This window comes from Epinephelus lanceolatus, chromosome 1, assembly GCF_041903045.1.
Source record: "Epinephelus lanceolatus isolate andai-2023 chromosome 1, ASM4190304v1, whole genome shotgun sequence".
Classification (NCBI taxonomy): domain Eukaryota; kingdom Metazoa; phylum Chordata; class Actinopteri; order Perciformes; family Serranidae; genus Epinephelus; species Epinephelus lanceolatus.
In genome coordinates, this window is record NC_135734.1 from 48,821,637 (window position 1) to 48,848,799 (window position 27,163).

The window sequence follows — 27,163 nt, forward strand, 5'->3', positions numbered from 1 at the left end:
CTGGAGGGACTGAGTCATGTCATGTTGCCAATTTTACACATAGGTGTTGGGATATAAGACTGTGTTTTAAAACTAATGCTACTATAAAATCTTTAGTGCCTCAGTGTAATGTCTGAAAATGTCCTTAGATGTTAATTGGATCTGAAGACTCCAAGTTTGAAAATGATGTCATTTTTCTGTAGCCATTGCGTCATGCAATCAACATTTACTTCATAATGTACATTAAAGAATGGAAAAAGCGACAGAACTGAACCTCAGTCTTTGTGCAGTCATCCACTAAACTAACCTCCATCGCTTAATTTTTCACTCCACTGTAATATCACAATACTTTCTATTTATAACTTAACATAAGTCATTTATCACTGTTCACCCTCCTCAGTCCAGTCACTCAGTGTCCCTTCAGGTCCAGAGCTGCCAGCTGAGATGCTGATACACTCCAGCGACTCACAGTGCACTTGTTACCCCAGATCCCTATCAGTGCTACTTGCCTGTGCGTCAGTCTTGTTATCGGGGCTGTTTGGTGACCCAGCCCCCTCCCCTCCCCTCCCTCCCCCCTGTGAAGTCACCCAGAGGGCCAGATCACAGCAAAGCCAACATGTGGTTTCAGTTAACATCTCAGAAACAAGCCCTCCATACGTGGGGTTGTCTGCGTAGTCCCACAGCTCCTCAGTCAGCTTGTGTAGTTTGTAATTGTGAGTGTGTGTGTGCATGCTTGTATGAATGTATGCCAGTTTCTGTGTAAGGAGATTTTGTGTGTGTGTGTGTGTGTGTGTGTGTGTGTGTGTGTGTGTGTGGTGGTAATCCTACGGCAGGAAGTAAGGGTCAATTAAAAAGTCAGCACATTGTGTCTCCGGAGACTCGACCAAAAAAATAACAAGAAAAGACCAAAAAAAGAACCTGCTCAACTTTTCTTGTTTGTTTCAAGTCTCTTTTTCTCCTTTATTCTCTCTTTCTCACACAGACAAAATATTTCTGCTCAACCTTTATACTCAAAGCTATACTGCAGCTTTTTTATGCTTATATTTTGTCCTCTGTCTCTCTGCTGGTTGGACTGTGCAGCAGCCAGGTGGAGGTTTTGGCTTTCGTCAAATCTGCACAGCATCACAGGAAGCAGAGCAGGAGGGAGAAACCAACCAGCTCGTTCCAGCTTATTTTCTCCTTGTTTGATTATTTGATTGACTTCCCGCTGCATCACAACATCTGATGTTGTTTTCCCTCCTCGTTCCAGGTTCCAGTTTACTGACTCACACAAAAGTCCCCCTTTAAGGCCACTTGGATTTATGACAGCTGCGATACGAATCTCGTAAAATCATTTTCTGATTGAACAGAGCGACGCTTGTTTAATCTGTAGCTGAATTGAAGCAGACTAAACATAATAACACATGAGTAATTTTAATAGTGAAAATGAGTAACATGAAGAATGATGAATGTGATAAAGTCAATCAGTGTGGATAACATCAGCAGCTGAAAGGAATAAAACCATGGATGCATTGGTGAAACTGAAGGATTAGTCAGCACTTAAGAAAAATGAATCAGCTGTCAGCCCTCAGCAGTCATAACAAACACATTTAAGCCAAATTGAAATACAGTTTGTGGGTTTTTTAAGACTTTTATTTTACATTAGCTAAACTCAGGAACTTTTTGGTCCTGTGTGTCAGTTTGTCAATCTGTTAATCAGGATATCTTTAGTAATTTACATGGTTAATTGAAATTTGAAGTCAAGAAACATGTGATTGGTGTTTTTGGAAGGATTTCTTAAAGATATACTACGCAGAACTTTACTAAAAAAAACAACAACAACACATAGACTCATACAGAATTAATCCCTCTTATATCTGCAGATACTCTACCCTCTGCCTGTATTCTCTCTTTCTCTTCCTTTTTTGATGTGTTTTGGACGTCCCTTTCTGTGCACAGCACTCAGGTAAGGTCGGGACTTTATAAAAGGTAGCAACCAGGTGCTAAACTGTAAGCAGCACGCATTCAAGAAGAAGCAATGAAAAAAAAGACACAGCGCTGAAAAAAACTCAAATATAGCGAGGTGGCTTGGCTTTAACTTTCGCTGGCGAGTGTGCTTATACAGCATCTGACAATTGCTGAATAGAATAACTTGAGATAGACATGAATTTTGTGAAGATGATAATTTTCGAAACATTTTCTCTATTTTGGTGTCGACCGAGTCTGATCCAATATTTACATTCACCAAAATGTTGAATACAAATAACAACTGAAAGGGACTTAATCTGACACATTTTATGTTTTACAAGCTGCTTGATCCAAATACTGAAGGTCCTGGTCAAAAAAATGTAGGGAACACCTAATCGTTACAGTATAACACCAAGTAAGTTGAACTTCAGGGATATCAATGTGTCCATTTAGGAAGCACAAGTGATTGTGAATCAGTTTCAGCTGCTTTGGTGCAAATCAAAGTGACAACAGGTGCAATGGAGAGGCAAAAGCAAGACAACCTCCAAAAAGGGAATGGTTTTACATGTGGTGTCCACAGACTTTGCTCTCTCCTTATCCTTTCTGACTGATTCTTCTCCAGTTTGGTCTTCTGCTAGTGTCCTTGTCACTACTGGTAGCATGAGGCCGTACCTGCAGCCCAATCAGGTTGCACAGGTTGTCCAGCTCCTCCAGGATGGCACAAGAAGGTTTGCTGTGTCTCCCAGCACAGTCTCAAGAGCATGGAGGAGATACCAGGAGACCGGCTGTTACATGAGGAGAGCTGGACAGGGCCGTAGAAGGGCATCAACCCAGCAGCAGGACCGGTATCTGCTCCTTTGTGTGAGGAGGAACAGGAGGAGCACTGCCAGAGCCCTACAGAATGACGTCCAGCAGGCTACTGGTGTGCATGTTTCTGACCACACTGTCAGAAACAGCTCACATGTTAGTGTGTGCAAGCCATACAGACTGAAGCCCCTGCAGAGGCCCGCTTTTGATTCCGACCTGTGGCCCTTTGCTGCATGTCATCAACCCTCTCTCTCCCACCTCTCTAGTCTAATCTCAAACTGCACTGTCAACAAAGGGAAAAAGCCCAAAAATGATCTAAAAAAGTAACATTAATTAGCAACAGCTGATATGGAAATGAGAACCTGCTTGTCTACAAGAATGTTTTGCATCCTGCTCCAGAGCTCCCAGAGTTGGAGCGTAGCAGATCTGTGAATTTTGCCAAGCCTTATCTAAACTTACTGTTTTCCTCCTTTACACACTGCAGTTTCCAATGATATGCAGCTGAATGTTTCACTGTAGAGCCAGGCTGTGGTAAAAGAGCTGCAACACGAGCAGGCTGAGCTGGACTAAACACAGCAGAGATCAGTAAAGAAAGGATTTAATTTGACCAGCTGCAGTTTATCTGATGCAGTGAAATATGCTCACAGCTACTCTGATATTGGAACATTTCAACTGATTTTATTGATTGTGTTTTTCGCAAAATTGCCTTCCTGATTTCTTACCCTTTTCAAAATGGTATACATTCAAACATTCATGTTTTAGACCATGCTACATGTCTGCTTTGGAGAGAGCAAACTGTATTAACGACACAGTGATGATTTTATTCTCTCAATGCTGATCACTTGGTTAAATAAAGTGATGAATGAAAACTTCTATTATAAAAATGAGTGTAATGACTGAATAAAGTTCTGTGCTGGGATTCATTTAATAAAAGTGATCCTGACTCAAACTGGGTGTTGTCGTTTGAACTTCTCCCAGTGACTCATCTAACAGCCAGAAGCCTTGTTGGTAACCGGCCGTCCCCACTGGGACCAGTCTGTTTGTTGGTCCAGTGATATATTTATCAACTCCCTGAAGCTTCTCAGTGGCAGTGATATCCTGAAGACGTGGAGTCTGAGGGATGAAGAGCTGGTTTAATGGATGGACTATTTATTTGTTGGGAATTAAAGGTCACAGCTTGGCAGTGTGAGTTGGCATCAGTTGATATTCCCAGAGATGGAGAGACCTGCGTCTTTATATACCAGACCTCTTGACGTGTTTGATTTGGTGAACTTGATGCTCTGACTGAGTTGGTGGTAGTGCTCAGAATTGATTTCAGTGCTGAGCTTCTGGAACGACTCCAAAGAACTTCTCACATTTCAAAGTGGTATTCACTAATGAGGGTATGAGTCAAACTCAAAGTCACATGTCAACCTTGTCTCATTTTGTTCTATTATCTGTCATGTCCTCTCTGTATTGTCTGTCTTCTGTCTGACCCTTTTACCTTCTGTTATTTATGTCTTTTTCTTCCTCAGCTGGAGAACGTCATTCACAAGAGTGTGAAGCTGGACGTCACCAGCATACCATCACACGTCGTTCACAATCAAACGGCCACCATGCTGGAGATCGGAACCAACATCCTCACGCACACAGCTGAGCAGACCCGCAAACTCAACGTGGTGGAAGCTAAGGTAACAACAAGTCGCCACGCTCCTGCTCTCTTCACCTGGAAGCAGATTTCCTGGATTTGATTTTTAACATCTTTCCACCAGGTGCTGAACCACACGTCTCGAATAGAGATCCAGCTTCTGGAGAATTCTCTGTCCACCAACAAGCTGGAGAAGGAGCTGCTACTGCAGACCTCTGAGATCAGTCGGCTACGAGACAAGAACAGGTAGAAGAGAAAAGTTTTGACCTTAGTCTAAATTTGTCCTGTCGGATCTGAGACACTCAATTATGCTCTAAAGCAGCTAAAGCGCTAATGCTCTTTTTCCTGAGGGATCAAGAGGGTCGCGCCCACCGGTTTGGAACCACTGCTCTAAAGAGACAACTTTGGAGTAATAAAATTCAGATCCCACTTTATTGAAAACAGAATATTCAAATAGTGATTTTGACATCTGTTACCATGGCAACCATCTAAGCTTCTAAGCATTCGGTTCAGTACTACTCTCAATGCACTTACACGTGTAACTTCAATTGTGTTCATCTGAAAACTGAACAAATAAAAACAGGAAAAGTATCAGAGGACCAAACACACAGGTTAGATCCACAGTGGCACTAAAAGTGGAGAAGAAAACACATTTATTAAACAACTTTCTCCTCCTTTCTCTTCTTTTTATTTTCTTACATAAGTCTGTTTACAAATATTCCAATTCAAAATCAGAACCATTAATATTTTACATATCAAAGATCATTGTCCATTTGTCTGTTAATATTTAATGTCATGAGACAGAGCTGAAGGCCACATTTATAACTGAGGAATTAATTTACCTGTGTTATGTACAGTGTGCTTAGGCCAGCTCTGAGTGAAATAAAATAATAAGTCTTATAATAATAATAATGTTACTGACATTTTATTTTTCACTGCAACATTTTACCTTTCAATCAGTTATTTTATCAGTCACTCATTTTTCATGTGATTGCATTATAAACTGATGGCAGTGTGGAACCATTTACAAAGCTGCAACAATAAGCTGATTGAGAGAGAATTAACCAACAACAGTTGATTATCATTTAATTATCAGGCGTAAGAGTAACCTTTAACAACAGCTCTAATATGATCACATGATTTTATTAATGCATAAAGAGGAAAAACCAGAAACATCTGCCATGTTGCTCTTTCAGTGATACTGTACATTATCCTGAAAAAACAAATTGCTTCACTTTTTTAAACACATTTTTTGTTTGTGTGAAATCTTTAATATCTTCAGTAAGACGTATGTGAGCACATTGATGATCTATATACAATAGAGATTTATGTATATATATATATAAATAGGGATGAATTACAATTGTAATCATGATAAAATGAAACTGTAGCTGGGAGGAAATTCTGCTGTGGGACCAGGAAGTGAATCAGAGAAAACTTTCCTCCTTGTACAATGGCACCCCTGAGGGATGCAAAAATTTTTTTAAAAAAAAGTTAAAGGTTAATATAAGTTCATGGAGTTTGGACATTGAGGCGTTGGTGTCCAGAGTTATAATCTGGGCATGTTCAAGTGTTCCATCGTCATCACCTCATTTCCTGTTATCTCTCCATCCCCCATTCCTCTCTATCTACATTAATAAAACTCCAGATATTTAGGAAAAACACACAGTTAATGATGACCAGTGTGATACAGTATATTTCATAATGTGTCCAAAGCTCTGCTCTGTGTCTGCAGCCATCAAAGACTCTGACAGGTTACTGGTAACTGATTTAAGAGACATCTGAGCTCTTGAGAGCATTTAAAGGCTAAATAAATTTGACAAATGGCCTCTATTGGTAAAAATCCCCTCCAGACATGTTTTAACACATATAAATTACTTTGCCTCAAACAGTTATTTGTGTCTGACGTGTTTTCTCCACAAAACAGTCGCAATACCTCATTAGAACTGACATCTTCTTCTCCTTTGACCTAAATATGAGTCGACCCCGAGTGGAGAAAAAAAAGGGACAAGAGCCTTATCAGAGATTTCACAACTATACCAGTGAGAGTATTTGAAATACAAGCAAGTCATTAGAGACGATGGAAATACGTCCACAGCTGTTGCTGCGAGACACGCCAATATTTGGAATCACAATATTTTCACTATTTTTCATGGTGAGGTGAAGTTGGACGCTGCGCTGAGCCGTAAAACATGCAGAGTAATTATCAAGCGTGTTCTCTGTTTACAGTAACAGATATAATACAAACAGAGAGGCTGAAACACTGTGTGTGTGTGTGTGTGTGTGTGTGTGTGTGAGTGTGAGTGTGAGGGAAAGAAAGAAGCAGTGTATGAGATGGTTTCTATTGAGGTTTTTGTGGCTACAAACATACCTCATTAACTCTCAGTCAAATATTTTCTTGTACAGTAGAACAGCAGTTTAACAACAGTTACTGTGGTTTTCAGTGATGTATGGAGACATTTAGCCTCTCGTTATTCACACTAATGTGGAGTGTTTTGCAGTCAGTGTTTGTTGAACAGATGTTTTTAGTTGCTAACAAGCCATGTAAGCTCCAGCTGTGTGTGTGTGTGTGTGGAAGAAGTATGTCTGAGCTACATTATGTTTGTTTTTTGTTATTTTCCTGCTCAACCTGTGCAGACACATCTTCAGTTAAATTCATGCTGCCCACATCAAATAAACGTCTGTTCAGTTCCACTTCTGTCGAGAACTGATACTTTGGTATCGAGTGGATGTCAAAATTCTGAAAACATGGTGGTACTAATCCTTCTCCAGTACCATAGCTCCTGCACATTCATTTCTACCTGAAAATATTAGCAACAAACAAACAAAACAATAATGTGCTGCTGCTCAGAGAGCTGGTTCTGATTATTTTCTGAACATAATACCAGAATTTCATGTGGTGAAACAGGTCCTTTTACCGCTGACCCGCTACATAATGAAGACTGTCAGATTTTTCACCTAAGAATCTAGCTTTTAAAAAAGAAAACAGAAAAAAAAAATTACCAGACTGCATTAAAATTGTTCTTCTGTTACGAACCAAAGAACTAATCAGTTGTGAATCAGTTTCAGCATTACTATTAAAACATATCCGAATACATTAACATAACTTCTCAGAAGACTTTGCAGAGTTAAAGTTATTTTCTCCAGATAAACGCTGTTCTGCTTCAGTCACAGGACTGTATAGGCAGACACTGTGTACATGTAGTAAAAGTAAAACATACACTTCTGACAATACCCATGAAGTAATTTAGATAAACAGACCTGCATCTTAAAGATAGAATGTGTAGGTCTATTACAATCAGCTTGCAACACACTCACAGTCTGCATGTAGTCGGGGACAAACTCATTAATCAACAAACATGCACACGCACACACACACACACACACAGATGCTGTAGAAACCGCAGCACGGCAGCGATCAGTGACTCCCCATCAGTCTCCATCACAGTAAATGATGTTGCCTTGTTCATGTGCAGGTCACCATGTTGAAGTGATCAGACTCAGGAGCTGATCATATGTTTCAGCTTTTAATGTGACCAAAGTCTCACCTACTGATGTAAAATGATATCACTCACAGGTGTGACAGAGCTGAGTGGTGATGGATGGCCACGTCAAACTCTCGTCAGCTACACTTCAACACCAACTTCAGCTCGTACAGTTTGGTTAGAAAAGCTACGGATATAATATTAATGGATCTCACATTACATGTCGGGGTGTTAATGTATTGATGTTCACATATTACTGAACTACAGGAGAGCAACGAAACCTAAAATCAGTTTATCTTTATATCGGTTAAAGAAAGATTTAAGGTTGATTTCAAATATCCATTAATTAAAAGTAAGTATTTATTGTTTGTTGAAGTGAATGATACCAGCTTTCAACTTTTTATTTTATTTAAGGAGAATTTATATATCTGTATTTAGATGGTTAGAGGTAGCGTTCACCACTTTGGTCCAGACTGAAATATGTCTCTCTTTGATGGATAAGATGAATGTTTGTGCAGTGGTTTAAGGTCTTCAGAGGAAGAATCCTGCTGACAATGTTGATCTCCTGATTTTAACGCCTGCATGAGGTTGACATTTTTGGTTCTGAGTGAAATATATCAACAAAATTTGGTTCAGACCCTCATGTTCCCCTCAGGATGAACTTATATGACTTTGGTGATCCTCTCATCTAGCACCTGCAGAATTAATGACATTCCCCTCAGTCTCGGCTCAACTTAGATTTTCAGTGCTAATTGGCTAGTATGAGCGTGCTAATTTGCTAAATGAAGGGCTTATTTATACTCCCTTTATGTTCGAAAACAGATATGCCCATTTCAATCACTGCAAATGTCACTGCCCTCATACCTCCATGTGTCATTTATGATAGCATAGATACATCCAGTATATTGCACTGGAGGGCAGATTCAAAAGTTTCACACAACAACAAGCATGGCAATGATGGAGGAGGTCACAATAATGTACCTTTTAATAGAGTGACATTGTAGATGGCACGGGTCTGTGGTCTGTTGGTGTGTGTGTTTAAATATTTTTCTAGTGTTGAGAAAGATGGCTGCAGCTGCAGAAGTGAAACAGGTTCTAATGTAACCCTGTTTTATTGTGCCCTGTCAATTTATGTCTACTGAAACTGAAATTTTCTATTGGAAATGAAACATTTTTCTGCACCTTTTCATCTGTTTGTCAGTGTGTGTGTGTGACCAAGTCTTGCTCAAGGAGAAGTCTCATTCTGAAATCTTGTGAACTTGTCTGCATTGTCAACATCGGCTTAATATTCAGCCATGACACTGACATCTATTACATAAGAGTAAGATATTCTTTCTGTACGCCAACACAACAAACCATTATCGACACTACTCTTTTCAACTCTCACTAATGTTTCCACTGTTTCCATCCTACAACAAGTCACTTCTCAACAACACAACACAAGATTTTGGAACAAGACTGCACCTTTCTCTGTCGCGTCCCTTCCATAATGTTGTCAGACATTTTCAATTTGAGCAATTTGAGCCTGTCAGTGGCAAAAACAAGTGCTTATACTGGACGTAAATTGGGAAAGTAAAGTCTAGGCTCAGAAATACCAAAGTTCACCTTTAACATTTTGCCCAAAGTTCAGTTCAGCCTCACAGAGCTGCTAGCATGGCACATTTTTCTCCAAACAAAAGAGTTTAGCTTGTCCTTTAGGGACTTGATTTACTTCAGTAAACTACAGTAATCAATGTCTTCTTGCAGTGGGAATCTTGTGGATGCAGCGGGACATTTAGTCCGTGAGCATCAATGTAAACCACTCTGAGTTTAATTGTATTTACAGGATGATGAGCTTACTCATACAGTTGGCCTCCTGCAGATATTAGTATCAAACATGTTACTCTTAGAAACATTAGAGAAGAAGACACATTTTCCCACCCGACTCCTGCAGACGCCCCACCACACCTTCTGTTCTCTGCACTCTGAACCAGGAAAAAAAAAGAGTGTGGACTGGACATTCGGCCACTCTCAGTGTCCCATGTTTCCCCCTGGAGCCGCTGCCACTCCTTCATCAGGTTTCATTCATTTGGCCCCTATGTTGTTGATCTAACTGTGAGCTGGAGTCTATTTTCAGCAGCTGTTCTGCTGGTTCAGCTGCAGAGATAAAGCGCTCTGCAGTCTACTCTGGCAGAAAGAATGATGGTCAGGTTATTAATCTTTATTTCACTGTTTTACGGCTCCTCGAGCAAGAGGGAGTAACTCAGGAGTTAGAACCTCTGCTCCATCACAGACAGATTTGTAGTACAAATAGTTTGGATTTCTATCCTCCTGCTGGCATACACACAAACATTCTGATGTTAATATGACACTTTCCCTCAACCTGCCTCCTCGTCTTAATTTAGTTATTTCCTACATTTTTCTGAAGTGCCTTTTTACAGCTGTTACAGTGATATCTGTCTGTTGCATGTAGGAAAGCAGTGTAGTAGCTGTGGCCTCTTTGGAGTATCTCTGCCTCTTCCATAATCTCTTTCTAATCTGACTGATTGGTGAACATCAGACTTGAAGCTCAAAAAAAAGCTTTTCTCTTTGCTGAAGAAAAACTTTAAATAAAATCTCATTTAATTGAGACTTTCCTCCAAGAAAAAAAAACATTACTTGTTTCAGCAAGTGTCCCAAAACAGTATATACAAGTATTTATGGTAAAGTGAAAGAGCCCTCAAACAGCTGCAGTAATAGAATGCAGCGGGAATAAGTCCTAAAACCAAGAGATGAATTAGCATTTTAGCAGTTTCAGTTCCCTTGTCTCAAAGTCAAAGAGTTTTAGGTTTGATGCCTGAAATAAGGTCTGTGGTTAACACAAGTTTATCATGCTTTGTTCTATGACTTAAATTAGAGTCGAGACCGTTTGGACAGGGTTAAGTGGGATGTTCAGTGTGACAATTACATAAGATAAGATAAGATAAAACTTGATTTATCTCGAGGGAAATTGCTGTGCAGCAGTTGCAATACAAAGTTAGACCAGTGCAGATAAGCATGCAAAATACAAGGACTGAAATAGCATAGAAGAAAAAGCAAATGTATAGCAAATATACAATCTATTATATAGGAAATATAAACTAAATATAAACCTAGATAACAATATGAAACCTAGCTAACAGTGAGGTTCAAAATATAACAAAAACAGTTAACAGTGAGGTGCAAACAGAAAGTAACAAACCATGATACACATCATATACAATAACACAAACAGGTTACCAGTATGAATGATAAATATAGTATAGTTGCATATAAATGTTTGAACAGTAATATTGTAAACAAGCTTATTATGATTACGGTGGGTCAGAAATGTGCAACGTTATTTTTTGGCAACACTATATATCAAACAAAAGCCAGAGACTGTATCGTCTTAACTTGCTGTAAATTCACCACTTCTAATCAGTAGCTAATCTCCGAGCCTGACTGGGCAAAGCCTCTCTTCCTCCAGGTAGCTGCCTCCATCTCACTCACACTCACTGTGGGTCAGGGTCAGCAGCTGCCTCTGCAGCTACATCTGTAGACCGAGACATTCCCAGAAGTACACGACACACTGACAGACAGAAAAGTTTATGTCCATGTTTACAAGCAAGCAGTCTTCCTCCTGTCTTTGTTGATGCATTGCTGCAAAATCAGCATGTTACCACCACCTATTTACCACTGGACCACTGTGACAGCATTGGCAGAAATGTGTATCCTGTCACCCACATGCACCCGTGTGCCTTAAAGAGTAACTTAACATTAGGATAAAAAGCTGTGTTTGCTGCCTTTATGGTTGTTTCATGCCTGTTTCACCTTTGACCTCTGTAGTTGGGTCAGAAGTGTTGCACCTGTAACGACACCCAACAGTGAATTCACAGTGTCCTGAAGTACACCTGTACATCACTGCAGTTAGACCTTCAGGGGCTGGTAGGTGACTCTTCACCCACAGACAAACACTCTTGTTCTGTCCCTAGGGGTGCTGAAACAACATATAAAGAACGTGTTGGTTTTATCATTAAAACATAAAACTCCTCTGTAGCTTTTTTGGGGATATCTTGATGTCATAAAAATGCTGATACCTTCAGCCAGATATCTGTGAGAACAAATGCCCCCTGACACCAAACAGACAGGCGCATTATGAGTTTATGTGGTTTACAATCAGTTGTCTACAGTTATGTGTTTTCTCTCTTTGTCTTCCAGTCGTTTGGAGAGTAAAGTTCAGATGTTGGAGTCTAAGCAGAAAGGAGAGCTGGAGGACATGAAGGAGGAGAAGAACAGATTGCAGGTACGTCAAAAATGTGTTGTACAGTGAAGCAACTTCATCAGCAGATGTGTGTTTGGACAGGTGTCTGTGTATGTATTACTTTTAATATCATCAGGAATGCTTTGGGGACATTTTATGTAAGTCAGTCAGAGCATGTTTACCTTTATGAGGCGGAGCTCTCTGTGTTCAACATGACGACCAAGTGTCTGACCTCATAAATGTGCACTGTGTAGACGTAAATGTGCAGAAGTCAAGTTTTACAGTTTTTTTTACTGCTCAGGTCTCAGCTAGCTGACATAAACATAAAGAATATCAATCAAACAAAACGTAAAATCTTTAAAATGAAAAAAAGAAGAAGAATCAAAACCCCACCCCTAAAGAATGGATGAACAAACAAATGAAAGAAACAGCACATAAGTCCACACTGACAGTACAGAGTGATTAAACAGGAGATAATCTTTGTCTCCAGTCTGTCGTCAGGACTCAGATGGCGGCCATCGAGTCTTTAGAGAGGCAGCTGAGAGTCGCCAGCAGCAACAACACGGCTCTGCAGAGGCAGCAGGCTCAGCTGATGGAGTCTGTCCACACACTTATTAACATGGTGGCTAGTAGCACAGGTAAACACACACACACACACACACACACACACACACACACACACACACGCACGTATGGACAAGCTCATAAAAAACACACTGAATATCTGTGTAATGAGCAACAATGTGTTCAGGGTCACCGCCCAGGGACCAGAAGTGGAGAGACTGTGCAGATGCTTACAAGGCCGGTCACTCTGTCAGCGGTCTGTATAACATCTACATCAGCAACAGGACTGAACCTGTGCAGGTAAGACGAACATCTGAACCTCTGCCTTGTTCAACAATGGCTTCCTGACAGTATGATCACGGATGATATCTCGTCTCATAACAACATTAATATTTTAAGTGTTGCAGTAATAAAGTTGTAGTTCGTTCAGTTTCCGTGTATTACTGGTAAAAGTAGAGTTTTTGTGTTGGATGTGAAAGTGGCCGCTCTCTCTCACTGCCAGCTTGGCAGAGTGTTGGCAGTGGCTCCTCTGAACATCTGCAGAGAAATGTAGATTATTAACTAATTATTATGAACACAGTCAGCAGAGTCAGGCAGCTGATTCCTCACTGGAGGCACAACTCTGTGAAACTGAGACAGAGACCAGATTTTAACCAGCTGTACATTAAGAGTATCCACTCTTTCAAAAATGTACCTGTCCTTATAAAAATGATCGATGGCACCAAATTAAAATAAATTATTGTACATTTAAGAATGTTTTAGGTAAGTGGAGCCCTTGGTATGTAACATGGTGAGTAATATAACACAGTGAGTCTTCAGGAGCTTCATTTTTCTGTTATAATGTGTTTCTAGTGTGTTTAACTATTTATAAATATCAGTTCGAACAAGCTGCAGGTGCTTCACTAAGATAATATCTTTCAGTTATCTTATTAAGTGACTTAGACTGTTGATGATTAAGACAAAGAACTGATGCTGTGCTGTGGCCATTTGTTTTAATCTAACAAATGAGTTTTAAGTTGATTTTGATCTAATATACAGTACCAGTCAAAAGTTTGGACACACTTTCCCATTAACTTGAATGAAAAAGTGTGTCCAAACTTTTGACTGGTACTGTACATTATTAGATTGTACTCCAACACTGTGACAAGTTCCAGGTTGAATTCAAAGTGTCAAAACTTTATTATTCTTCTCTTCAAGGTGTTCTGTGACATGGAGACAAACGGTGGAGGCTGGACAGTGTTCCAGCGGAGATTTAACGGCAGCGTAGATTTCCAGAGGAGCTGGAGAGAATACAAAATGGTTTGTTTGTCTCATGAATAATAAATTACAATAATACATTTATTTTATAGAGCAGATTTCATGGCAGTCAAAGACACGAGAGCTATAAAATCCAAATAAATGTCAGTAAAAATCCTGTTTGTAATTAAACTCCACCTCCTCCTCCCCTGCTGCAGGGTTTCGGCGACGTGTTTGGAGAACACTGGCTGGGTAATGAAGTGATGTACCTGCTGACCAGTCAGGGTCAGTACTCTATGAGAGTGGAGCTGAGGGACTGGGAGGGAAACCCCGCCCACTCCCAGTACGACCGATTCACACTGACCAGTGAGAGGCAGCAGTACAGGTAACTAACACATACACACACACGTATAAACCCAGTGGCCGCAACACTGACATCCACTGACAGGTGAAGTGAATACATTAGTTATCTCGTTAACATGCAATGTCCTCCTGGGAAACTTTGGGTCCTGGCAATCATATGGATGCCATTTGACATGCCCCACCCACCCAAACTCTGTTACAGGCTATATACGCCCCCTCATGGCAACAGCACTCCCAGGTTGCAGTGACTCCCCCAGCAGCTCAGTGCACCATGCCACGACCCAAAAACTGCTCAAGAATGGCCCATGGAATGTGACAAAGAACTTCACGCTTCTAAATTCTCCAGATCCTAATCTCATCGAGCACCCATGACACGTGTCGGTACCCCACTTCACAACCCACAGGACTCAAAGGATCCGTCACCAATTCCTTGGTGCCAGACACCACAGGACACCCCAAGGACGCTCTGCCATGGATCGAACTTGGCTCTGACCTGTGAAGGCATGGACACAGGACCTTTGGGGTACCGGCACATCTCACAGACGCTTGATCAGATTGGGATTTGGGGAATTTGGATGTGAGCTTGACGCCTTCAGCTCTTTGTCATGTTGCCACTGATCAACTGATCATGATCACAGCTCTTCTTGTATTGATAACTTAACACATGCAAACATAAATATACAGACTTTACACATTCTTTATTATTATTAATTATTTTTCTTTGCAATATACTTTAATTTATTTGGGGATGTGCTGCATTTAATTTTGCAGTACTTGCACCATGTCCACCTCACACTGTATGTATGTCTGTATGTACAGAAAATATTCCCACTTCTTTGAAGTTATTGCTGATAAGTATTATATAGTGTTTTTTTGCTTATGATCTTTGTTTTTGTTTGTTTGTTTGTTTTTTGTGTTAAGATGCTGTAACAGTAAACTGTCCTGCTGTGATTAATAAAGTAATTTATCTCTTCCCTTTGTATTTCAACTGCTGCACAACAGTTTCCCTTGTGATAAAGCTCTATCTGATCTATGTTAAAACTGCACATGCATTAACTCACACATATACATGTTATACATGCATACTGTCCTAAAGTGGTCATTTCATTGATCAGCCAGCTGACTGATCACCTTGTCTCTTGTCACTCAGGTTGTACCTGAGAGGTTACAGCGGCACAGCGGGGAGGCAGAGCAGCCTGGCCACCCATGGGACCGGCTTCAGCACCCGAGACCAGGACAACGATAATTGTGACCACTGCAAATGTGCCCTGATGCTCACTGGAGGTAACGCCTCTCCTCGCATGTCCTCTGAGCTTTGTTGGTTACAACCATCCATCAGGTCAAACACATTTGAAAATCTAATTAATCACATAAAACAGTTTATGACTTAAAGATGTTCACAAAGAAAGATAAACACAGTTAGTAAATATGTTATTCATTTCAAAGAATGAAACCACAATGATGAAAACAGTTTGATTTGTCTAATAAAAGATTATTAAACAGTCACTCAGTAATTTCTCTGTCATAAATCTCACCAAATAAGAAAAATACTGGATGAGTCCAAAAATACATATTTTGTTTGAGGATCCAAATATTTTCCTAAAGGCAAACATCTGTCTGCGTCACCCCTCAGTGCCGCTCACCTCGTGTCAACGCCAACACAAACAGCTCTTTAGTCTTCAGCCTCCCCTCAATGGACCGCAATTGATGATTAGCTTAATCGTTCCAGCAAAACCTCAAACTCTCTGAGGAAAAGACTCCTGCGGTCACCCTTGATCAGTGAGTCATTTAAAATCACCGCAATTTACAGAGAAAGAGAAAAGACAGAGTGGCAGAGATGAAAAGGGAACAACAAAGGGAGACGATAAGAAAAGATCAGGAGAGAATGAAAGTGTTTGACCAAAACATAAAGATAGGAAAGAAGAAAGACAAACACATTTTAGTATTCCATCCAGGAAAAATCCAAGTTTTAACCATGAAGAATGAACCCAAACTTACCAATAATAACAAATCTTTCATCAAATATTTCATCTTTGTAAAACTGACAAAATAACTGGTCTCTTTTTTTGACCTCTGTTATATCACTTGTTCCATTTTTGTGTTTATGCAATATCTCTATTTGTGTGCAGATTTAGACTAAACACTGAGTGCATTAGTGGGAGGGGGGGGGGGGGGGTAATTTATTTAATTTATTTATTTATCTATCTCTTTCTCTCTCTATCTCTCCATCAGGTTGGTGGTTTGACGCTTGTGGTTTCTCCAACCTGAACGGTATTTACTACACCGTCGGTCATAACATCAGGAAGCTCAACGGCATCAAGTGGCACCACTTCAGAGGCCCCAGCTACTCCTTGCGCTCCACCTCCATGATGGTACGACCCTATGACTTCTAACAGCACCCCTGCAACTTTGTGATGGTACGACCCTCAGCCTTAAGACCTTCCAGTATCATGGTGGTACGACCCTACACCTGCCAACACTCTCCAACATGCCTTCTTGGTACTTTTCGTCTCAGCACCCCTCAGCTCCACCGTGGTACAGCCCTGCCTTTCCTCACATTTACAGCCATGATGTTAAAACCTCTCAGCCCCACCTTCATGAAATACTTGCTGGATATATTGTTTTATGTTCATAACTAACCTGGATCCATGATGCAAGAAAAGTTCATTCATTGAAGACATTTATGGTGCTGCTTTTATTTGTACATATTTAAAAAGACAGAAAATGCTGCGTCAGAGTGCCAAAAGAGAGCATGAGAGAAAAGTTCAAACCCTGGCTCCTCTCTCACCTCCACACAGCTGACCAATCACTGTGTAAAGCAGGTGGGAATGTCGGATTGTTGGATGCAGCCCACCATCCCAATTATGATGTCAGAAAGGTGTGTGGAGGGGGTTTCTGAAACTGCTTAACTACCCCATAAGCATTGCTGGAGCATACTGGCAGCTTCATGGTACAGACTTTTATGATAAGACATGGTATCATCCACAGACTCGAACAGAATGCCAAGACCAGTTTAAATTTGGGTCAAAACAACCAGACAGTGAAGCAGATATGGTGATCATGAGGAGGGGTTATCAGACAAACACAGAGGTGAAGTGAAGAAGAGGAAGTGGTGCATGGTGACAAGCGTCAGAGCTTCAGGGTCCAGTAATGTTTTCTGTCAGCGTGGGGTTACAGATGCAGATGATGTGCAGCGAATGGAACCAGAGATGCTTATATGAACTTAGCTTACATGTGCATTTATCTACATTTTTACATGAGGTGAAGTTGAACGTGGTGTTTGAATCCCTTCAGCCTCAGAAAAAGAATCTGATTGAGTCTCTCTTGTGGTTTGTGGATGTTTGAGATGCCAAGTGGACAAATGGCAGCTCAGTTTCCCCTTCACTGTGTATACTGGTAATGAAACAGACTTGTATATAATAAATTGAAACTGATGAATAATTGAAGGACGACCAACTATGACAAACGCAGCTGGAGAGACATTTTGATTTTGATCATTGTATCGGAAAAGAGACAGCAACAGCCAGCAGACTGGATCGTTTTTGATGGATCATTTACCACATTTTTGTACCAGAGGTTGGACAAGACAACACTTTCAACCTTGATCGACATCCTGCAGCTTCTACTTTGTTTATCTGATCATTGAAGGAAGGAAACAATTGAGGAGGAAAGAAATGGACATGCTACAAGAGTCCAAACTGAGTTTCATTCAGTTGTTTCATGTTGGACGGAGTCTGCACGATGATCAAAGAAAGAAAGAATGAATCAAACAACAGAAATCAAACCACAGTCTGTGTGAGTCCAGATTGTGAAGCAGAGAAATGTTGCTTTAATTATCTTCCTAATCTAAACAACCTGACTGTTTCCATGTTTCTCGTTAGAGTCACACAGTCTCACTCTCATGGCTCATACACACATGAAATGAGTTACAGAACTTGACACTGTCCTTGTTATCATCCGGGCTGTTTTTCAGCCTCACACACACCTGTGACACTCCTGGCATATGATACAGACACACACCTGTTACAACCCCAGATAATTAAATCACTGTGTACAACAGATAACTGGGATAACAAATCGATGGATCTCCTATTTTTTGGTCACATTATAGCTCACATATCATCAGCAGTGAAGGTTTAGATTATCCGCACCACAGTAAAAACTGGACTGGATGTGTCTGAGTGTGTTTGACATTCAAAGAAGTGAGTGACAGTCAGTCAGTCAGACATTCTTCATTCTTTATGGGAAAAAAAAATGAAGAACAAAGCAAACAGTCAAAAATTACTTCAACATTATTGATTTTTATGTTGAAGCAGTAATACATTGTGTCAGTGGAGGCAGAACAACTGTAGACTCATCCAGTATTCTGCTTCTACTCTCTGTGCTAACACATTTAGCATGAAAGGTGTCAGTGACGACAGTGCAGCAGATAGAGTCTGGCATGTTTTTGAATGCACACTTTATGGTGCTGTGATTGACAATAAATACTGCAAAAAAATAATGCATAATAAATATCTCCCATGGTTCTGCAGCCATGCTAGCAGCTCCATGAGCCTGTTTTTAGGAACAGCACTGCTTTGCGCTAAATGCTAACATTAGCATGTTAACATATAATGACAGAGCTATCATGCTGATCTTTAGCAGGTATAATGTTTAACATATTCACCATCTTATTTAGCATGTCAGCATGCTAACGTTTGCTAATTAGCACTAAACACAAAGTACAGCTGAAGCTGATGGGAATGTACTGCAGGTATTTGGTCACAGAACCAAGTATAGAGTGCTGCAGGAGTGAGTCCTAAAACCTGGAAATGTGTTAGCATTTAAGCACTCATGGTTCCCTCATTTGCAATTTAATGTCTTTAAAAAGGTGGTTGCTAACAGGTTGCTAAATGAGACTACACTCCAAACACGGCTTTACAGCCACGTTGTGGTGGTGATGTTAAGTCATGTGACCGTAGTGTAGTTCATTTATAGCCTAATGTTAGCTTTTTACCTCTGTTGATTGCATTTACCCTTCAGAAATCTGAGAAGTGTTTATTTGTGAAGATTTTTGTTAACCACAGAGCTAATTTTGAGTAATAATCCAATTGACTTTTTGACGAGGGAACCAACTTTGGCATTGGCCTACATAAAAAAACATCCCTGCAGCACTCTGTTAAACAGATCTGAACAAATTTAAAGATCTACCTGATGATGGCAATAGAGGTTGGTACAGTTCATCCTGAGGGGAACATGAATGTGTGCACATGGATCTATAAAGAGAACTGGATATAGCATTGGAGGTGAGGCCCCATTCATTCCTGTGAAAGCTGCTCAGTGCCTCATGAAGCCAAAAAGTTCGACATGTTTCCAAGTGTAATAATCATGCAGCTCTTCTAGACTTTGGAAATGGTTTTGGATCAAATGGACCAAATCCTGATTGTGAAACGAGTTATTTTGTTTGGCTTGTAATGCTCAGTTTGTCTTTGATAATGTAAGTCTATGGGATAGCAGTCTTGTTGTCCCATTGGTATCACGTGAGGGACCCGGAAGTTGTAATTACAAAGTTTGGCCACCCTGTGAAATTGGCTTCAAAGCCTGGTGCTGTTCCTTGGGGCATTTGTGGCAGCCCATTCAATAGTTGTCAAAATACTTCACTCAAAACCATAAATTTCAACCTGCAGGTGGAGCTACAGTAAACAACAGAGGATCACTGCAGTCAGGAGGACTCATCCTCTGAAGAACATGAATGTCTGTACACAGTTTTATGACATTACATCAAATAGTTGTTCAGATATTTTAGTCTTGATCAAAGTCGTGGACTGACATTAGACTGACATGTAGACTAAAAACAACACTGCCCAGTTATTTGTTCAGATTAGCTTTCAGAAAGCCTGTGGTGTGAGTGAATTAACACATTTGCTCACCTGTTACGTTTCAGATGTTCAGTGGGATTGATTTTCCCCTGGAGCTCGACTAACAGCATATTGCTCTTTGAGGTGGAGACAGCAATATTTGGGGTTCATGATATTTAAAAACAAAACATTTAGATAATCTTTAACACTCACTGTGGATAAGATGGACAGAGCTGCCTGTATTTGTTCCCTGAGAAGCTGAAATTCTTGTGTGACAATTGGTTATTGGTTGTGATTGGTTATTTTCCTGCAGCATTCTCCTTTTAATATTATCATCAGTACAGTTTGTATATGAATCTATAAGATGTTTCTTTGTCAGAATAAAGAGGTTCATACTTCACCTCATTAAATGCACTTTATGGAACAGAAGGAGGTGAAGTTTGGAATAGGTGGAGTTTCATCTTCGCTCTCATTGTTTCAAGATACTGCGAACATTTACATATTTTACTTTTTCAGGTTTAAACTGTTTTATTTTCTCTGTATGTGTAGCAAAGCTTGTCCCATCAACTGAACACAGTCTGCAATATTTTGTAAAATAAACCATGTTAATAAAGCCAGTCTGAGTGTTGTGATGTGTCTCTGTTTCTCCATCTCTCAACTGATCAAAAAAGACAAATACAGAAGACAAAATATCCTAATAAAAGTTTTACTGATGGCATTTTGTCTTTTGGAATCTGTAGGTCTATAACTTGTGTGTTTCATATAATATTTCTTTCTGCTTTCATCATATAGTACATTCACAGTTGAAATACAGTGTTTGGTATATAAAGTTGCACACAGAAATTGTGTGGTTATAATATCGCCCATGTGAGTTCAGTGTTGCTCTGCCTCCCTCTTGTGGCCAAACTGTGTCATTACAACATGTTGAGTTTACAGGTGACATACTATTGGGTGACAGCAGCATTTTATTTTTAACAGGGCAACTAAATGATGTGTGTGTAGACAATGCAGTGGTGGAAAGTTTTTTTTGTAAAGTACATTTACTTAAAGACTGCATTTAAGTACAATTTTGGGGTACTTGGTACTTTAATTGAGTATTTCCATTTATGCTGCTCTGTACTTGTACATATTGTACATCTTACTTCACTACATTTGTCTGACAACTTACTTTGCAGACCAATAATACAAAATATGATCAACAAAAAAATCATGTAAGCTGTAAAGATTTAGATGATCCTCGGGGGGGAAATCACAAGCTACTCAGCAGTATATAAAATAAAATAAGCTCCATCTTCACCTGCTGCAACATTAAAGTGATGAACACATCCATGCATAAATCACTGTAATCCAATAACATAATATGATGTTAAATATGTTTCATACTTCAAGTATATTTTGACGCTAATACTTTTGTACTTTTACTTAAATAAGATTTTGAGTGCAGGGTTTTTGTAACACAGTATTTTTTTTTTTTACAATAATCTATCACTACTTTTACTCAAGTAGCCTAAAATATCAGAGTACATTTTCCACCGCCCATAAATATGTTGATAATGTACATCGCAAGAACATTTATTTAATGCACAGTAACTTGACTACGTGAATGCAGCCTCGTCTTCAGTTTCCTTGACCTCACATGCCCTGCATTCGCGTTTCACGGTATATTAATTTTGTCCCTTCGCGGCTACTGTACAGAGTGTCTTTTCCGGTACTGAAGAGCTGTTAGCGGTTTGTGTGAAGGTCGCGAGTCCAACCTGTGAGTATTCTTTTGAATTAAGATAGTTTATTGTGTGCGTTGGTTTAAGATTATATCGTATTGCTTTTCATATTAATTACGACATCCGTGTTGAACCATTGTTCCTGAATTTTGCCGCTTTCCTTTGGTTAGCAGTTAGCTGTGTCGAGCTAGTGTTAGCTCATCGTGCTGCCGATATCCGACAATAGCTACATGCTAACCGTAGGCTCACCATTTTAATTTAATACATACATTTAGGTTACATCTGTGGTATATTAGTTATAGTGTTTAGTTATTGTTTGTTACGGATATAATCTATCATAAAACGAATGGAGGAAACATTTATTGACATCATGCTAATTTGACCCTAACCATGCTACAACTGTTAGCACTGCACCGACTCTATTTTCTGTTAATATGTGCTTAAACACAGCTTAAGGTCCTCGATCATTTTCGTACATAACGTGTGAAACTGCATCGTGATACAGGAGTTATGTTCCCGGAAGTAACGTTGCTGTCACACAGAGAGGTCACCCGATAGTTTGAGTGCTGACATGACTTAGCAGCAGTGTCTGATGGCGACCTGTCTGCAGGGGACACACTGATTAATTATGTCCACCATCATTAATATTTGCTCACTAAGAGGACATGTGTGTGTTACACTGTCCTCTGGATGTCAGAAGAAAATAAGAAGTTAACATTAATGCCAGCATTTTTGATAACAAGCCGATTCACTTCGAGGTGGGTGAAGATAATTGACCTTTGTGCTGTTTGGCTGCAGGCTATATCACAGAAAAACTGTAGTGTCAGATATTTTCAGTGCAGTAACTCAGTATCCATAAGTATGTGATGTTTTGGCTACTGGAATTTAGTTTTATATCCAATTTAAACAATATTTCATGATTATGCATAACTCCACTGTGTGTGTACCATTGCAGAGTGCAGATAAAAGCTGTAACGAGGTGATGTCTGGATTAACATCGTTTTATATGTTCATTTTGCATCTCAGTTATTATCTCTCCTGCAGTCACAACTGCTGTAGAAAACAACTGGAGATGTTGGTATTTGCATCAGAATCAGCCAACAATATCTGTTTTGTTTAACAGAACAGCCACACAACAATATAAAAAGAAAATAATAATGAAACAGAAAAACACACATGGACATATTAACAAACACTAAACAAAGGCCCATGGCTTGTCTCGCTGTGATGGGCTACAAAGACAGGAAACATAGAAGATAATATTAAATAAATGTGACTTAGTTACATTCAGGAAGATGGGGGTTTAACTTAAAGCTTAGCTCTAATGAAAGCCATAAATTCTAAGTTATCAGAGAATCCACGTTCTGCGAATCTCGATTTCACAATTTTGAGATGTTGCATCATCTCCCACAGCAGTCCATTTTGGATTTAGTTTGAGAAAGATAATTATTGTTGTCTCTACTCCGTCAAAAATAGCCGTCATAGGATCTGGCTGAATTACCATTTAATATCTGACAGGTGGGTGAGAGGCTGCATCTGTCACAAGTGGAATCTCAATATTGGTTATTTTTAATTCAGTGTGATCTTGGCAAAAAAATCATCAGTAATATGAAAATAATAACCGCGCATGACGAGACATTCACTTGTGTAACTAAACTCAGGTGGGACATTTAGATATTTTATACAAAATTACAGTGTTCATTTTTTTTAACCAAACATGGTTGCAAAGTGAATTGTAGGTTGAAGTCTCTTCATGCTTCACACACATTATTCAGGCACCACTTCAACTATTATGTTGTTGACTTTCCTGTGTTATCAATTGTACGATATATCAACATACTTAACCTTAGTATGTTAAGAATAACGTTACTGAGCGTGTGCTCCTGCAGGATGCATATTAAAGGCGTAATGAGCTCAGTTCTGGATCACAGTCATCCTTCTTGTGTTAATTGTGTTATTTCGTAAACCACACTGCTGTTGTTCATAACATTTTACCTCAGTTTTGCAAAACCCAAGTGTTCAAGATGTGGCACTTTCAAAGATGTCTCACTTTTAATTAATAGGTTCTTTTTTTAAATCTACTATTTACCCCAGGTTGATATTTGCTTAATTTCCAGGGCTTCTTTTTTCTAATGTACAAGAGAAAATGTTGTGTATTTAAGGAAGACTCATAAATCAGACAGGCTGATATGAGTTTATTGCAGGTATGTCACGATCAGTGTGAATGTTTACCGAGAGGAAACGACAAGTTGCAGTACAGAAAATGCTAAATTACAATACAAGTTTATTTTTCAATTGTAAAATGTCCTGCTTAGTATGTGTGCTCATATTCATGTCATGACTTGTTTGTTCATGTAATGTGTTTATATGCTATATGTCAGCTATCAGCTGATATGTCATTATGAGATTTTTAAAATTCACAAATATTGATATCAGTATTGGCCTCAGAAATTGTCTGGATGTTGTCGTATCGTTTGAGCTAAATCTTAAAAAACTGCCATTCACAACTTTTGACCCTATCTTTCTTATTATTTTATATTTCTACCAACCTGCCCACAGACTGCAGGCAGGAAGTAGCAATTTGCTGTAACCTGGTACACTATCTAAGGTCAATATCACATAACCTTTGCGTTTATTTGAAAACTGAATGCGTCTCACACAGTTCCACATAGAAATGAATGAGAATCAAATAAGGGTTTGACTACCTTTACTCTCTTTAAATACAGTTTGCGGTGACTGCTGTCATTTTGTATTTGATATGTATGGTGTCATATTGACTGCACAGTTGTCTCCAATAGTTGAGCTTGGTTTTTATCTTTTTTCCTCCCCTGCAGGTGATCCACCATGTCTCTGCCAAAGCCTATGATGAGGGGGCTGCTGGGAAAGCGTCTGAGGTTTCATTTGCCCATTGCCTTCGCTCTGTCCTTTGTGGCTGCAGCCACATTCAAGGTGAGGGTGGGAGACACAGCAGCCACGTGGCTACAACCTTAAAGGGATACTTTTCAGATTTTCAACCAGGTCTGTGTCATTGCGATGTGGTGGGTGTGTGCAGATGAACCATGTTAAGATGTCTCCCATACTGCCAGCTAACGGAGCTCCCTGCCGCCTGTCTGCCAGCCAAAATCAGTCAAAACGCATCACAACAACACGAAGTGGTGCATTTCATGTGACCTCTGTAGCTTAAAAATGAAGCCAGCACTGAAGTAAGAAAAACTGTTTTCTTGAATGTCCACTGGGTCCAGAAGCCAGTTGATCCTTATAGACCCCCCATGTTAAAATGGTGACACTGTGATGGTGACACAGACCTGGTTGTATAACAGCAAAGTATCCCTTTAACTCCAATGAGGCAGTTGTGATTTTTTTCTTGTTTTTGTTTTTAAATGACACCTACGGCCCCGTGTCCACCAAAGCGTTTTTTTCCCCAGCTGCAAACGTCAGACTGTAGAGTTTGAGAGTGCTGAAGGTGCAGCATTTGTTCAGCTGAGAAGCTTTGGTTCTGTCTGATTGTTGTTATACATAATATCCGTGGAAGTTAACATGTCGGCCCAAAGTAGAGAACTTGCTTTGGATGAGGGGAGCATTGAAGAATGCAGGGAGAGAAGACAGAGCCGTTGGTCTATTTAGGTTCATGAGAGGAAACATAGTATAAATACAGAATATTGACAGATTTCTCAGCGCTTGTACATGTCGTGTAAAATGTCGCGGTTTGTCTTTGTGGTATTTGCTCCTCCTCTGAATGGCCGTAGTGACAATAATGAGCGCAGCGTTTTTACCCAAAGTTTAACACATTTTTGAACTCTCTGCTCTCAGGGGGAAAAAAGCCCAAATGGCAGTGCTCAGCACAGAATTCATGGCCAATGCCTCGTCACGCTGCCAGTGATTTTTAGCGCAGTGCAAGTACACAATGCTCCCATTGTAAAGCATTAGGAAAATATAATGCTTTGGTGGACACAGCCTCTAATAGACACAATGATGGGAACAACATCAGCACCTCGATCAACTTATACTTCAGCAGACATTTAGAATTAAACAACTAAATCTTATCTAATCTATTCAGTGTGGTGTCAGTTCAACTCGGGAGATTTATTTCTCTGATAACAGTTGCCATTCTTTTAGATTTTGATTTAAATCACGAATAAAACAGACACCTTTTATTTCTGCCACAGTACGGAGTGACGGAGCCCAGGAAACAGGCCTACGCTGACTTCTACAAGCAGTACGATGCCACCAAAGAGTTCAACGCCATGCGGGAAGCTGGCATCTTTGAGAGTGTGCGGCCCTCTGGGGAGTAAAACCAACTGTAAGTCTCTTCACGGGTTTGATAACATCTGAGAAGCATTTCTGTTGGACAAATTTCTATATTCTGTTATATGTATCACTGTCGCTATATTCTATGTTATAATATATTACTGTGTGTCACCTTTTACTCTTATATCTCACACTATTATTATACTCCCATTATGTTGATGTTACACTGTTCACATCACATTATATAGATATAGATATATAGATATATAGATATAGATAGATATATGACAGAAAATAAGGGAAAGAATTATGATACTTCTTTTTTGTATTAGCTTTACATACCTCTAATTATTATTATTATTTTACTTTACCTATTTGTCTGTACTTATTTCTCTCCTCTGCGGATCAATAAAAGCTTATCATATCCTTTAATTGTTGTAATTTTAAACTGAGATCAAACATTGTTTCTTCAGGACCACAAAGTACCATTAGAAATACAGAAGTTTGTCGCCGACTCACAGGAGTGTGTCAGCAGCTTTTATAAAACATAGTACTCACAGAAACATTAGGAACAACAGATCATATGCAGTGAAAGATCCAGTGTAGACAGACTCTATAAACCATGTTAATGTTGATCCTTCTGTATCTAATTATTGTCTCTTGTTTTCTTCCTCCAGCTCCTCTTCCCTGTCATTCATTCCCGGTCTAAGGATGAAGTTCCTTTTTGCCCCCTCGGATGTTATTTACTGATTTAGACGCGAACATCGCTATGTTGTTTTTGTTCCTCTAAATAAAATATTCTATTAATCTAAAGCCTCTGTCTTTGTCTTTTGCTTTGGAAAAGTGAGCTTCTAAATAATGAACTGTGTCAAGTTATCTGGTGAACTGTAATCCAACAGTAGTGCAGCACTAAAGTGTCTGTTAGGTATCACTGATTACTTATTATCAAACTTTAATCTACTGTTTAAGAGTGTCAAATATTAGTGTTACATCAAATCAGCATATTTCACACCTGTTGAAATTGAAAATAGTTGTTGGTAGGGAGAGGAGTAGAGACATACAGGCTGTGCAGTACTGACAATATTCGAGAAAGTACTGCGTCCCAAATTCTA

At 39.6% G+C, this 27,163-nt stretch overlaps 2 protein-coding genes across 2 annotated transcripts in view; both read left to right on the plus strand.

Moving 5' to 3' along the window:
* angpt4 (angiopoietin 4) overlaps positions 1-18,509 on the plus strand; it is a 64,657-nt gene extending 46,148 nt beyond the window's left edge. Inside the window, exons 2-10 of the mRNA XM_033626247.2 lie at positions 4,248-4,403; positions 4,485-4,606; positions 12,043-12,127; positions 12,576-12,723; positions 12,837-12,949; positions 13,847-13,948; positions 14,104-14,270; positions 15,399-15,532; positions 16,481-18,509. Coding sequence (XP_033482138.1) covers positions 4,248-4,403; positions 4,485-4,606; positions 12,043-12,127; positions 12,576-12,723; positions 12,837-12,949; positions 13,847-13,948; positions 14,104-14,270; positions 15,399-15,532; positions 16,481-16,641 — 1,188 coding nt within the window. The 3' untranslated portion in view covers positions 16,642-18,509. The remainder of the gene's footprint in view (positions 1-4,247; positions 4,404-4,484; positions 4,607-12,042; positions 12,128-12,575; positions 12,724-12,836; positions 12,950-13,846; positions 13,949-14,103; positions 14,271-15,398; positions 15,533-16,480) is intronic.
* A 3,217-nt stretch (positions 18,510-21,726) lies between these two features.
* cox6c (cytochrome c oxidase subunit 6C) lies at positions 21,727-26,864 on the plus strand. The gene is made up of 4 exons (XM_033626263.2): positions 21,727-21,841; positions 24,638-24,752; positions 25,970-26,103; positions 26,729-26,864. The coding sequence occupies exons 2-3, from the start codon at positions 24,648-24,650 to the stop codon at positions 26,093-26,095; spliced, it is 231 nt and encodes a 76-aa protein (XP_033482154.1). The 5' UTR covers positions 21,727-21,841; positions 24,638-24,647; the 3' UTR covers positions 26,096-26,103; positions 26,729-26,864.
* The last annotated feature ends 299 nt before the right edge of the window (positions 26,865-27,163 follow it).